Raw genomic sequence first — 14,320 nt, 5'->3', positions numbered from 1 at the left:
GCCTGTGTACTGAGCACTGCAGTTTGCTCAACCTGCAGACTCTGGGGCAAGAGAGGGCTGGTGCAGGTTGGCTGTGGTCCCAGCAGAGGTCACCCATGCTGGGCGTGTGGATGTGTCCATGGGTACCTCTGCTGGGAGCACCATGCCCGAGAATGGGGGAGAGAAAGAGACCTTGGATCCTGTCCAGGCAACAAAACTCCAACTGCACTTCAGGTGATGGAGCCAGACTTGGGGAGAAAAGGGAGACATGGTGAGAGGATTCCCGTGGCAAAAGAGAAACCCAGGCAGAAACAAAAAGAGGGGAGAGTCTGTGACACGTTTGAGTGCCAGGTGTTCAAAGAAGTCACCAGCCAGCACCCAAATGCACACAGGCACTTCCCTCCCCTGACTTCCACAGCAAACAGCCACTTCTGCCTCAGGAAAGCAGTTTCTATGGCATCAGTACAAACTGATTTACAGCACTATTGAAATGCTTAATTCCAGTTGGCATCAAGTGGAAGGAGCCATGTAACCTCTTCAGATGCCTTTCTTGGTCCCCACCTCCAGGTCGGTTAGTCTGAATACCTCATTCATCTTTCCCAGCATGGTGAGATGGCTTCTCTAAATCACATAAGACTTGTCCTTTCATTGCAATGTTGTCCTTGAGAGTATAGTACAGTTTCTACTTTTTTCTTTTTCCACCTGCTTCACTCATGAAGTCCACATTATTCTTTGCCAACAGAAGATCTGATCTTCTGTTATGAAATTATGTGTGATACCAGAGAGGAGCTAAAGAAATTAGGTTAGATGCTTGTGGTCCTGCCAGTGAAGTTTCACCTGGAGGACAGCTCTGATTCATAGCTGAGGCTGTACAAGAGGTATAAAAAAGAGACTGTGATGGTCTGAGGAGTAGCTTGGGTCTCTGTACACAGAAGCACTATAAGGACACATACAGATTTTGTTTTTATGGTGAGAGTGGTGAAACACTGGCACAGATTTCCCCAGAGAGGTGGTAGGTGCCCCATCCCTGGAAATATTCAAGGTCAGGCTGGAAAGGGCTCTAACCAACCTGATCTAGTGGAAGGTGTCCCTGTTCATTGCAAGGGTTTGGACTAGATGACCTTTCAAGGTCCCTTCCAATGCAAACCATTCTATGATTCTGTAATCACTGCAGATGTGCAGGCAGATGTGTAAGAGTGGCTGCTCCATTTCATGGACTGAGACAGGGAAATCAAGAGCCTTGCCTAAATCTATGCAGAAGGGGAACTGGGAGGCCCTCTCTCTGCAGTCCTGGACAGGCTACACACATGAAACTCTGTGTCTGTGGATGACCCAGACAAAACAGCTGAATTTTCTGGCCTGTCTCCCCATGTGTTCTCCTCCTCCTCTTCATTTTTGCAAAGCTGTAATGTGTAGGCAGAGACCCTTTCCCAACACCTCCTTAATCTCACAGGTCAGTTTTCCAGAACTGCTTTTTCCATCATGATTTTTGAGTTATTTGTCATTCTAAAAAAAATTCACTAGTGCTGTGTTCTCCATATCTTCTATCTTGATAGGAGACAGAACGGAACAGGAACAGGACTAACAGCTTCTGTGCTTACTTGCCCCTACAGAGTCATTAGTCGAGCCCAAGGACTGAAGCTGGTGGTGGAGACTCTCATGTCATCCCTGAAGCCCATTGGGAACATTGTGGTCATCTGCTGTGCGTTTTTCATAATCTTTGGGATCCTGGGAGTTCAGGTGAGTCCCCTGTAAGCCTCAGCACCCAACCTGAAAGTATAACGAGCCTTAGACGGTGCCACATCTGGGTATCTGCACCAATGGTCACAGTATAAGCCTTTGTGAACTGAAGCTGAGGTTAGGTGGGACTGAGTGTTCCTGCTCATTACAGGGGGCTGGACTGGATGACCTTTAAAGGTCCCTTCCAACCCAATCCAATCCATTCTATGAACTCCTCTCTACTTTTCTTCTAGTTATAAACTGAAGGGGAAATAGAAACTCAAAGCTGAAATTGCTGGCTTGTAAACTTCAGAGAGACCTTGACCTGGAGATTCATTCTGATTCTGACAGTTTGTGTAACTGAAAGTTGCTGAAACACAGATTTCTGAGTCTGTTTCCTGCCAGATCTGCTGGTAATATCCGCAGTCCCAGGAGTGCAGGAACCCAGGGGAAAAGTGGCAGAGTTTTCCAATGCAATTGGTTTCTCATTACCTGGGAAGAAGAGATTGCTTCCTATAAATATTCTGACATAACACTTACTTCTTTCTGAAGTTTATCTGATCTGTCACAGCCAGCTTTGGAAAGCAACTCTGTTTGGCTTTGTTTTTGGAAAGGTGTCTTATATAATATTTTACACTAATATACTGTTTAAATAATAAATACAGCATTGAAAATAAACAGAGAAGAAAATCATGCCATCCATAACCACCTCAGCAGCTAGATGGGCTTAGCACAGAATAACAGCATCCATCCATTATACTAAGCAGATTCATAAAAGTAAAGATATCCCATAAAACAATAGAAGACTCAGACATGGGAAAATTTATGCCAAACAACAAAACTTGCAGTATGCTCTTTGAATTTCCTCCCTGCTAATTGCAGTACTTTCCCTGGTGACTTGCAGTCTTACGTTAGATTGTCATGACTATTGATGTGCTTCAGTGCTGGATACAAGCAAGACTGATCCTGTATTCAGGATGCAAAATTCTCAGTTAATATTTATGTCTAATTAGGTGTAAGATGAGGCCGTAGCTATTTTCTATAAAAAGATGATCTCTCAAAGTTACAAATAGTTCTTCCATTTAAATATAACTTGGAGATCAAACTAGAAATTTTTAGTGCTATTAAAATCCTGGCATCAGAGTTTATAACAGTGTGTCCTCCTGGCAAGACTGTTTTTGGTTGTAGAGCTGCCCACAGGTGAGTAGTCATTATAAGACACAAGAAATGTGTGGATAAAACAAGTCCAGTAGGAAACACTGGTTTTCAGAAGTGCTAAAGTGTGAAGCACTGACAGGGATCAGCATTTTTGCAAACTGGGCTTTGTATTTCCAAACCCCATCAGTAGCCCTGTTACTGCTCCCATCTGAGGGGTGTTGCAGTCCAGCTCTTGCAGAAATTATATTTACAGATACTATATTAAAAACAGTTGTTTACCTTCCTGCTTAATTAAAACCTTTCTCTGTGAAGACTATATCTCCCCAGTCTGCCTTACCACGGGTAGTGTTCCTCCATGGAAAGATCAGGGAATACTTCTTTTCTTGCATCCAGAGTTTTTATGATTGCATTGAGCAGTGATTAATTTTGCATGCCTAGAGACCATCCTTCTGCTGTTGATTTCGGAAGGAAACCCATGGAGTAATGCGTGGGTTTATCTTGTTCGCTATTATTTCTACTGATATTTGTCTAGAAAAACAGATCAAACCCCATCAGTGTCTCTTCTCTGTATACCCAGGTGGTGTTTTAAGGAGCCTGGAGAGCAGGTTGCCATTTCTCCCCCGCCCCCCAACAGTAATGTCAATAGCTTCTGTCAGCAAATAAAACTAGATTTGTTGGCTGTCTGCTGGGCTTTGATACCATCCATCCTGGTAGCATCAATCACCCTGTCTGAAGCAGTAATCATCCCCTGCCACTCTCTTTTCTGAGCATAGGAAGCACCAGGTCTAGAATTAAGCATGTGGAGGATCCTGTTCCTTGTGCAGGTATAAATCAGGAGCTGACTGCCCAGGAGTTGCATCTCTTCTGGTTTAAACCAAAGGGAATAAACTCAGGATCAGGTGCCCAGCATGGGTTGGGCTTTGCTCCTTAAGCTCTGCACAAGGAATATTTTCAGTGACCTGTGCACGGACTGCAGAGCCTTATGACAGCTGGAGCACAGCATCTGCGATCAGAGAGCGGAGCAGGACTGGCAGCAGTCTTGATTCAACAAGAGGCCAGCATCACCCTCAGGGGCTCATCTCCTCTCTGAAGTGTTCCCTTGTGACCTCTAAGAGTGGAGCTTAGCTCATCACTGGGCCTCTTCAGTGCCACCTTTCCTCTGCTGGCAGAGGGCGCCTGTTATGCCTCATTTGTCGTTAGCTGGGCTGAGAGTCGCCAGAGTTGTTCCATGTGGGGTAAGAAGCCATTAGCTGGTCTGGGCCATTGGTTGTGGCTACACTTGAACTGTCGACCTAGAAGCAAAGGCCCTTACGCCAGTCTCAGATCACTGAACCAGACAACCTAATGCATGAGGTGGGTGTCCTAAATGATGTGAAATCATGCATTTGCTCATTAGGTGCATATTACACAGGCTGCTCGCTCTTTATAACCTGCATGAATGAGGCCAGTTCCCTTAACAACTTTGGTCGGCGTGGGCTGTGTGGAGAACCCCAGAGAAATGCCCATCATCTGTGGAGAAATCCTGAGGACTGAACCCTGACAGTTCCTCTCTTCTTTGTGTGTTTTGCAGCTTTTCAAAGGCAAGTTTTTTGTCTGCCAGGGGGAGGACACCAGAAACATCACAAATAAATCGGATTGTACAGAAGCAAGCTACAAATGGGTCCGGCACAAGTATAATTTTGATAATCTCGGCCAGGTATTAATAGAACGGTAATCTGCTTCTTTGCTCCTTTACCTCCTTGCCTTAAAACCTGTGCATTATTATCCCATGGGATTTTCTTACAGGGCACTGCCAGTCGCAGTAAATATTCAGTTCACATGCACAGCATTCTGTCTCTGTAAATCCCAAAGGCAGTGTTTCCAAGCAGGCATACACCTCTTTTCGGAACAGAACAAGCACATGTGGCTTCGTGGAGTACTTAATTGCTTCACTGCTACATAACAAACCAAATATATCTTGCAGAAGGGCTTGTCTAATAGAGCCGGACATTTTCAACCATCTCTGCAATGCAGCCTTATTTTAGCAGCATGGTAAGGACTAATTAGTCAGGATCAGTAGAGACCTGGAGGGTGGAAATGAAGCTGCTTTTGTCTTCAGCCCTGCGGTTTCCGAATTACTGCTCATTGCTGAGCTGGCCGCTGGCATGGATAGGTTTTTGCTGCCAAGAGAAATCTTGGTCATCAAAGTGCTCCATTATCAGACAGGTAATGACAATCCTCAGGCAGGAAAGGGCAAAGAGGAGTAAGATGTTACAAGTAAAAGAGCTTCAGTGCAACTGTGCCTAACTTTTTTTCCTTGCATTTTTAGGCCCTGATGTCTCTCTTTGTTCTGGCCTCCAAGGACGGGTGGGTGGATATCATGTACGATGGCTTGGATGCTGTGGGAGTCGACCAGCAGGTATGGGCTCTAGCAGAGCTGGAAGTAATGAGTTGTCAAAGGTCACACATTTTAGCTCTTGTTTTGCAAAGTACTGTTGGCTTCCACAGTCAAATGGGGTTACGGGGTTAGGATCGAGGGAGGTGTTTAATCCAAGTCCTGGGATGTGACAAGGAGTCCAGTGAAAAGTCTGGATTTGTACTCAACCTTTTCTCTACAGCTTTTGGAATGCAACTGGTGTAACTGTCATTAGGAGAACTGCATTTATTAGACAGTGGTTTGACTTTTTAAGCAATTTCCTCATTTCAGGAGAAATTACATGCTTTGTGGAGGTACCGGTTTTCAGTGAGGGACTTACAATGGCTGCAAAGGATGCTGCGGAACAGAGGTGGTGGTTCTGTCCTCGACACACTGTGTTTTGGGAGCATCCAGTTAAAATTTCTCAGAAGGCTCTAATTTTCAGGAAGAGCAGAGCACCCTAAGCTGCCTGAAAAGGGCACCCACAGGTTCTGTGGATGGCACAGCTGTATCAATTTGGTCCCTTTCGGTTTTTTTGAGTTCCAGCTGAAATTTGCTTTCCTCCACTTTGCAGCCAGTCATGAACTACAACCCATGGATGCTCCTCTACTTCATTTCCTTCCTGCTGATCGTGGCCTTCTTTGTCCTCAACATGTTCGTGGGGGTGGTGGTAGAGAATTTCCACAAGTGTCGGCAGCACCAGGAGGAAGAAGAAGCCAAGAGGCGAGAGGAGAAGAGGCTACGTCGACTGGAGAAAAAGAGAAGGAGTAAGGAGAAACAGATGGCTGGTCGGTAGTCTTTCCACATCTTTCTGAGTCCTGCTTGACCTTCCACACAATCCTCTCCTCCCTCCCCTCCCTGCCTCGCGTCTGGTGATCATTCTTCTCCCAAAAGCATGTCCAGCTATAAAATTTGCATGAAGGAAATAGTGTCGTTTAGGCTGAGCAAGGAGCCATGGAAGCCTTTTTAATGGCTGCATGATTTGCAATGACCTTTCCATTGGAGGTTATTTAAATTAAAATATAATAATAATCAGACCCAGAGCTTCTTGGATAGCAGAGCACAGTGTTACACAAATAGTGACAACTGCAAAGATCAGCAGTGCTGGATGGCAGCATAAATCTTCTGAGTCATGAGCACTGTTGCTGATAACTGGATTCACTATTTGGTTTATTACAGCCTTGTAATGCCACAGTGATGTTACCTGTCCCATTTATCAAGCAGGTTTATTTATTGGCACAGTAGCACCACTGCTATTCAAGAGTGTAATAAAATAATGGAGCCATCTCATTCTAGTAACGCTTTAAAACTCCTTAGAGAAACATATCAATGCATTTGCTTGAGAAATACAGATTAGAAAAAAACCGAAACAACAGATGAAGAGAGTAACTAACTAGACAAAATAGCACTGGTGCAATCTGAACCCACCTCTGAACTGGACGTGAAAGTGTGCAGCCCTGCAGAGAGGAGGCTCTACAGATGAAAGGAGAAAAGACCTCCACTCTGCCAGAAGTCTCCAACTTGACGTTTGTCTCTTAGTCTCTTCTTGTTTTAATGTAGTTGAATAAGTAAGTTAGCCAGAGGCCACAGGTCAGAGGTGCTCTTTTTCTCGCATGCTCTCTCTTCTGACTGAACTTCCTTCATTGCCCTTCGTGTCCATGGCCTCGCACTTTCCCTTCCTGGTCAATCCGCCTGCTGCTCTCTCCCTCTCCTCTTTCACATCTCTTCTCTACCTTTGACAGATGTCAGTATTGTTTTAGAGGCTGTCTGATCAGGTGCTTGTTCCCAAAGCTGGTAATATTAAGTCTGTTTCATTTTTTAAAAACCTAACAGGTGTTCAATAGCTGTGACAGGGTTAATCATGCAACCATGTACTGCAGCGCTGCTTCAGCCTCTCAGTTCAGCATTTACCCAAGAATTTCCTTTGGTCGCATCTTTCAGTCCCATGAGCTTCACAGGTTTTGTAACCACTAGGATGTATCACACCAGCCTCTGGTTATCAAACTTGGGTTTATGCTGAGAGCCTGTCTTCCTCGCTGGTCAGTGGAAAGATGGAGGCTTCCCTCAAGAGAGATGGAGGACACATTAGACTGTTCTCAGTTAAGTGGGATACAGATGGAAAGAGTCTTTTTTTTAGGTTGGTTTTTTTTTATCCCCATCAAGAAATTGCCTAGAAAGCTCTTTCAGTTAGTCCAAGTTCCCAAACCTAGTTTCAAGCCGATGAGTTAGAAGAGGTTTTTAAAAGCTGGATAGAAAGATCCCTATTTAAAGTTGAAGTTTTGGAAAGCAGAAATTTCTGTAGAAGAAAAATAGATGTTTAGTTATTATTAATGACTTTATTTATAATGCTAGAGGAACTAGATGGAGAAAAGACGTAAGCCTGGGCAATTTCCCAGCGGGAAGGAATCACAAACCATCCTTGGAGATACAGTTATTCATTCAGTGCTATGAAATGCCTAATTAAAGAGGCAATAAACAGCTATTTTACTGAGGATCAAATATTGCTGAGTATTCAATTGCCATAAAAACCTTTCAAGAGCAAAGTACGAAGTCCTCCAAATCGCTTTAGAACAGTTTTCTCAATTCGCATTCACTGAAATGTTGGTTTTAATTGACCATGTCCAGCTTTGCCCTCAGAGGCAACAGATGTCATTGCTTAACTTCGTTCTGCACAGTGGGAACTTGCAGATGATACCAAGACTAAGGCTGTGATTGTGCCAGCAACTGCATGGGGGTTCCTTTCAGCTGGGCTTCCTGAGTAACCTCAGGTGCCCAAACCAACCTATGGATGCCAGACACAGACATCTGACTGGTGGCATGATCATTTTTGTTTGTAGACTGTTCCAATGCATTTATTCAATGGGATAACTGAAAACCAGAAAAGCATGTGAAATCCCAGCTCATCAGAAGTGGACAGGTACAGGGGCGGTCACTGTAAGTTGTGCTGTTCCGGCAGGATGTGAACTGTGTCGTCCTTCAGAAGTGTCTTCTCCATCATCGTCAAGTGAGGGGGTTCTCAGGAATTTCTTGGGCTTCCACCTGTGCACGTGGGAGAAGCACAAGAGCACTTCTTTTTTCATGTGTACCTGAGCCTACCCTCCATGAAGCACAAAGAGAGGATCCCACAAGGAAACATTCCTGGTAGAGGCAACGGAGAGCCTGAGAGCCATAGGGACCTCCGAAGGGGATGGGAAGTCTTGCCGTGTGTCCTGCCGGGTGATTAATGCCATTTCGTTCTTTTAGATCTAATGCTGGATGATGTATTAATGGAGAGCTCAGCCAGTGCAGTGCAAGGTACTGGGAAGTCAGCACGTCTCGTCCCATTGAATGGCAGTGCTGTGTCACTAACGGCTCGCCACCGCGCTGAGGCATCCCACTAAACCGTGTGTGTGGTGCAAAGCTCGTTTGCTTTTACTTCATGGCACACGCATCTCATTCTGAGCTGCAGGTCTCTGCAGACCTAGCTCAGGACTGACACTTTCAAACCCTTAATTTACTCTTCAATCATGTTATGTTATTCAGCATTTTTTTCTGGTTTTCATTAAGACACTGTCAGACTTTTCATGACTTTTTTTTTTCCTTCTTTTATTTTTTTTTGGGGGGTCTTTTAGGTTTTTTTCTTAGAGAATAATGACTGGACTGTGAAATGGGTCCTTTATTGTTGATTTTAGCTTTCCAACCACCAGCTTAGGAGTCTGAATAATTAGCAGGTGTGTCTCTGGAAGGCAGGCAGTTGTGCTTAGGGATGGTATTTCATTATTTCTCCAGCCTTTGCTCATTGCTCCACAAACACTGTGCTTCAGGGAGGCACAATATTTTTTCCAACAGGGTAAAAGTCAGTATAGCGCAGAGCCTCAGTGTTTTAATGGGGAGCTCAACCCCACACCAACCCTCAGCATGGACATGGGGTTTAGTCCTTGTGCTGCCCACCTTGTAAATTCTCTGTATTGATGGAGAGTCACTCGATCCATGAGGTATCTTGTAAATTAAAAGAAATAAAGATGCCACCTCCAAACCTTTCCAGGTCCTGGTGGGGATGGACTGTCTGGGCTGAACACTCCTGTGGTCTGATCTGCCCCCCTGTCTCACTGCACTCACATGTCTCCCTTTCCCAGCCTCTTTCCAGGACAGTGCTCAGGGCTACAAATCTGTCACTTCCTCTTTTTATTTTTAGGAGAATCTGATCTGGCAAGCATTTTGTTTATCGTAACTTAAGAATATTAGCCTGAATAATTAAAGAGATGACAACATAGAAACAAATATAGCTATAATTTTTGACAAAAATAATATGCTAGGAAAATTGTGCCATTAAAACTCTCACCTGTGCACAAGCTCCCACTGCTTGAGATGAGAGCAGGGCTCCATCCATCTCTTTTAGATTGCAGGGAGTTTTGATTAAATAAAAATTGCAAGGTGAGGGCTATAGAATTCACTGCAGAGATAACTCAAGGAGACAGAAGTTCTACCTTATATTTCTAAGACCTTGTTGGAAGTTATCACAACATGCTTTAATAAATCCTGAATCTCCTTCCCACTGCCATTCCTGATATTCTTATTTCTTTGCTGTCTTTCTTGCTGCTCTTGGTGGGCCTCCTGGCCTCTCTGTGAAATGGGGGCAGCATGAGGAGGGGCTCTCACTGGGTTTGGAACTGGTTATTTTTTCTTCTTTTTATTTGATTATGAGTCCTCTCCTGGTCCTACAGAGTTACATCAAGGCTGTCTTATTCGGTGTTATTTTTAAGGCAGCGAACTCATTCCAAACCCCTCTGTTATCCCGTGCAGGCTCAGAAAGACTCTTAGAGTTTGCCTTTAAAATGTGTACAATTGTCAGGTCTGTGCTTTGTGTTCCTTTTGTTGTCTTTTCTTTGGATCCGGTGCTAGTGGATGTGCCATGCCACTCTTTAGGAGTGAGGGAATAGAATGATTTTATATCTGAACCTGACTGTTGGGAATTTAGGGAATCAGTCCCAGGTGCTGTACTGAAACCTCCTGTGGTTCAATGAGGAATCTGGAGTTGTGACCCAAACCTTCCCCACAGCTCTGCACTTCCAGAGGGCTTCTTTTCTCTTTCTATGAAGACAAGATGGAATACTGTGTGTGTGTGTGAGTGTGTGCTGCTGCCTGGTACTTAGTGAGATATTTTATAATTTAATTTTTTCCTATTTTTTTCCCCTCCAAGTCTACATTCTATCACAACTGGAATCTTCTCAGTGGAAATAATTTATCATTTTCCATTTCACTTTTTTTTTAATAAATTCATTCAGTACAATAAAAGCCAAGTAAAACTATGTGTTTAAATAAAAAAAGTTCCTTCAGTGCAAACTACTTTTTAACCTAATAATATTCTTGATACAGTTTGTAAATCCAGCTGCGTCACAGGCTCATTGCTCACTGGTTTGCTGCTGTCCTCCAGATATACTCAGACCTGCAAAATAGTTAAATCCCTTATTATAGGAGAAGGAAGAAGCTGAAGGAGACAGTAATGGAATTGTCCCACTCTCGTGAATTCCAATTTCCTGTGCCCACGCACCTCCGGCTCGAAGCCACCTCAGGGAAAGTGGCAATTTCTCTCTTGACAGGGCTATATTCGGAGGCAGACGATACTCAGAGAGATTTTGGAGCTGCACACCCAGCCTGATTCCCCCCGCCAAGAAAACATAGTTAATGAGAAGAAAGTGGCCCCAGCCCCACGTCATGCTGTGCTGGCAGAGACTGGCCAAGCCCTGGGACCCTCTGGGAGCTGGCAGTGGCACTGCCCAGGAAGAGCAGGGGTGCCTGTGGTGCTGCTCTGCTGGGCACTGGTGTTGTTTCACAGGTGACAGCCCATCCCAGCCATCAGACAAACACCAGTAGAGGGTTTAGTGCCTCATACCCAGGCTGGGATCACTGGACCCCAAGGTAACCTGGCCTGGAAGAAGCTAGACAGGGATTAGGAATAGGAAAATGTTTAGCCTGCAACAGAAATGGTCATTTCCTTTCCCAGTGGGAAGGACTGTGATGAGTTTGGGTACCCCAGGAACACGGGCTGAGGCTGCCATGCTCTCACTCCCAGTCCTCAACAAGGGGATCAATTATAATCTTGCAGTGTGATGCTAAGAGTTAAGTACAGCTTGAGAAACTAGATGAGAGCTCATAGAATTGATGCACTAAAGCCAAGTGCCCTCCCTGCCAGCCACTGCTCGCCTTCCCAGTGCAGTTGGTTGCCTTGGGCCACCATCATCCCGGATGGAGGGGCAGGTGGGACTCACCCAGACCAGTTTCCAACAAGCTGTAACATCCTCTCCCATAGGAGATTGCTCAGGATCCGCTGTCTGAGTTAAGTTTATCCTGTGTAATGATCTCCACATCTGACCCACTTCTCCCTCTCTGCTGGCTTCCAGCCATAGTGAAGCAGCTTGATTTACACCCTGTTTACCAGCCTGATGTCTAGTAGTGGGCTTTTGCTGTATTTCCCCATCTTTTCTCATTCTGCCAATTCTTTGTTGGTTTGCTCTCCTCCTCCTTTCTTTAACACCATGTGTGCCGGGAAGCCACGTTAACCTTTCCAGTAATAACCAAGACTAACCCAGAGCTCTTGTTGTTCTTGACACAGTGTATTGTAACAGTACAGTAATGTGGTGTTGTGTTAGTTGTGAAGTTCACCACCCGGAGTTTTAACAGATGTCTGTATTTCCCAAGATGTTGGTATTGTTCAGCTCTTTATTGCAATAACTAAAAATGACACTGTGTGATAGGGGGCATGGGCTTTGCACTGGGGTAATTATACTGGAGCTGTACCCAAATTCTCTGCAGAACCGTGCAGGTCAGGTTAAAGAAACGGTATTTTTACAATGCTAAAAAAGTGGTTTATCTGTTCAGAAAGTTCCCTGCCCACCTAGACACAGTGAGGGGTTTATCCCCTAATCCTCGGGCAGCATGTCAGCCTGTTTTGTGGATCATCCTGCAGCAGCATCTGAACTGCATGGCTGGCATGTGGAGACTGGGGAAGCAAGTGGTAGCCTGATTTATAAACAGGGTTGACAATTCTCCTCATAATAAAGTTAACAGAGGAGGATGAAACATTTACTACAGGTAATTTTCGAAGGCTTCAAGGGGCATCTGCCAGAGCAGCATCCAGAGATGTTTGTGGAAAGCTGCGGACGTGAGCTGGAAGAGCTGGAAAGGATGTTTAGGAGAAGGGGGTGCAGAAAGGGAGAGACCTTTGCAGATATCTGAACAATTAGCAACCCTGCTTATAAGGTCATGCACTGGCTGATCCAGGTGCAGGAGCCCTGCATAGGAGACATTTACAACCTCTCTCTAAATCCCTTCTCTGTTCTAACCACATCAGTGCTATTCTGTAGGATTTGGAATTACCTGTCAATCAAAGCTGAGAAAAAAATTGAATTCCATGGTAATTATTCATAAATAAATCCATTGCAGGAAAAGGTAGAAACATTGACATTTTCCTTTTTGAATGTGAATTATACATAAATGTAGAAGAAGTAAGTGATCCAATTATGATGGTGTTTCTTTCCGAGATGATAAGTTGGTTCATAAAAATAGGTCCCATTCCTAACCTAATTGTATTCAAACATTTTAGTTAATTTGCTACTCATAATTTAGCATAATGTGATCGAGATATCTTGACTTTATGGAGATTTATGCAGATTCTGAGATATCTGACAAAGTCTTATGAGTGAGTCAGCAGCTACCAGTCTGCTTTTTTTTCATAAGCACTCAATAGATTCAGCATGAAAATTAATTTTATAGACCTTTTCATCAATACTGTGTTTTAGCACTCAGGTGCAGATCACCTAAAGCCCAGTGCAGATCAGAACGGGAATATTAATACTGCCTTTCATTTGATGACACTAAAGCAGAATTTTGGACCTTCCAAACCCCTACAGAATAAAACTGCTGAGTGATTTTTCTCTCTGGTCCCTGGGCTGGAAGGGAAAGGTCTGTCTCTATGGCAAAACCAAACCTCCTATTTTTCAGGATCCTGTTGTGAAGCAGGGAGCACATGGAACCATTAAATCTATGGGTTCGATTGCAATGTTATTGGCTATTGACAAAGTGAACTCTATTTCCAGGCAAAATTTAATCTTTTAAAATTAGTTTTCCCCCAAGGCAACCCACACCTGTGCTTCCTGGCTTTACCCTGCCCAACTTTTTTTTCTTAGAATAATGTATCAAAATGTACATTTGCTCAGCAGTACTAAATATCAACCATGTAATTCTTACAGCTCAATAATTTTCATAACCAGTTGATCATCTAATTATGAGAGTAATATTATACTCTGACATATTCAAGACAGTCCTTTCCACTTCAATCTGCATTATAATGCCTCCTTGAAAATTGTACTGAATTATATACTCAGCCTTGGCATTTCCTCATTAGAGATTAGGTGAGTAAATGAGTTTATCTCTAGGAGCATTTGGGGTCTAAAGAGCATGTGTCATCCCCAAGGCAGCTGAACATGGGAATGAGTTGAACAGTGAAATACATACTTTGATTCTCTTGTCTAAATGGAACATCGTTATTTTCTGATCACTAAGGCTGACTGATCAGCTTTCCTTGGTATTTTTATTGACCATTTTTCAGGGCTGTGACAGCCAAAGTGTTGAATTTTGTTCTCTCTGTAGTTTATTGCAAAGAACATAATATCCCTGAACTCTTTCAAAGACTACCACAAACTCAATGGCCTGTATTTTTAAGCCACTGTTAGAAATCCGTCCCCAGCATCTGGCCATTAATTGGGTTTTCAGATACTGGGGACTTTGAAGATAGCAGAAACAAAAACTGTTGCTTTAATTTAAGTTTAACTTAAATTTCCCTATAGGGAAAAATGTTTTTTAGCAGCACAGTAGTCCCAGCTCACCTCATCCCTGATGCCACAAGGCTGAGTATAGTGCATGTCCCACTGAAGATATTTAATGGATGTAAGATGACAGGAGCCCTGCTGTGTATAAGAAATGGTAACATGCCAACAAGAAAAAGAAGGAAATAGAAAAGACAGCATGTTGCTGTAATCGGTCTAGAATTTATCATCTCTGGAGTTGGAAAGTGAGGGTGCGTTGACTTCA

General features: G+C 43.8%; 1 protein-coding gene across 1 annotated transcript in view; it reads left to right on the top strand.

Annotated features, from left to right (window-relative positions):
* Positions 1-14,320, top strand: part of CACNA1G (calcium voltage-gated channel subunit alpha1 G) — a 146,107-nt gene that overhangs the window by 105,683 nt on the left and 26,104 nt on the right. The window contains exons 22-26 of the mRNA XM_071573326.1: positions 1,593-1,719; positions 4,427-4,552; positions 5,165-5,254; positions 5,826-6,018; positions 8,495-8,545. Coding sequence (XP_071429427.1) covers positions 1,593-1,719; positions 4,427-4,552; positions 5,165-5,254; positions 5,826-6,018; positions 8,495-8,545 — 587 coding nt within the window. The remainder of the gene's footprint in view (positions 1-1,592; positions 1,720-4,426; positions 4,553-5,164; positions 5,255-5,825; positions 6,019-8,494; positions 8,546-14,320) is intronic.

This window comes from Pithys albifrons, chromosome 19, assembly GCF_047495875.1.
Source record: "Pithys albifrons albifrons isolate INPA30051 chromosome 19, PitAlb_v1, whole genome shotgun sequence".
NCBI lineage: Eukaryota > Metazoa > Chordata > Aves > Passeriformes > Thamnophilidae > Pithys > Pithys albifrons.
Note: the sequence above shows the minus strand (reverse complement) of the source record. Positions and strands in the feature narration are given on the sequence as shown.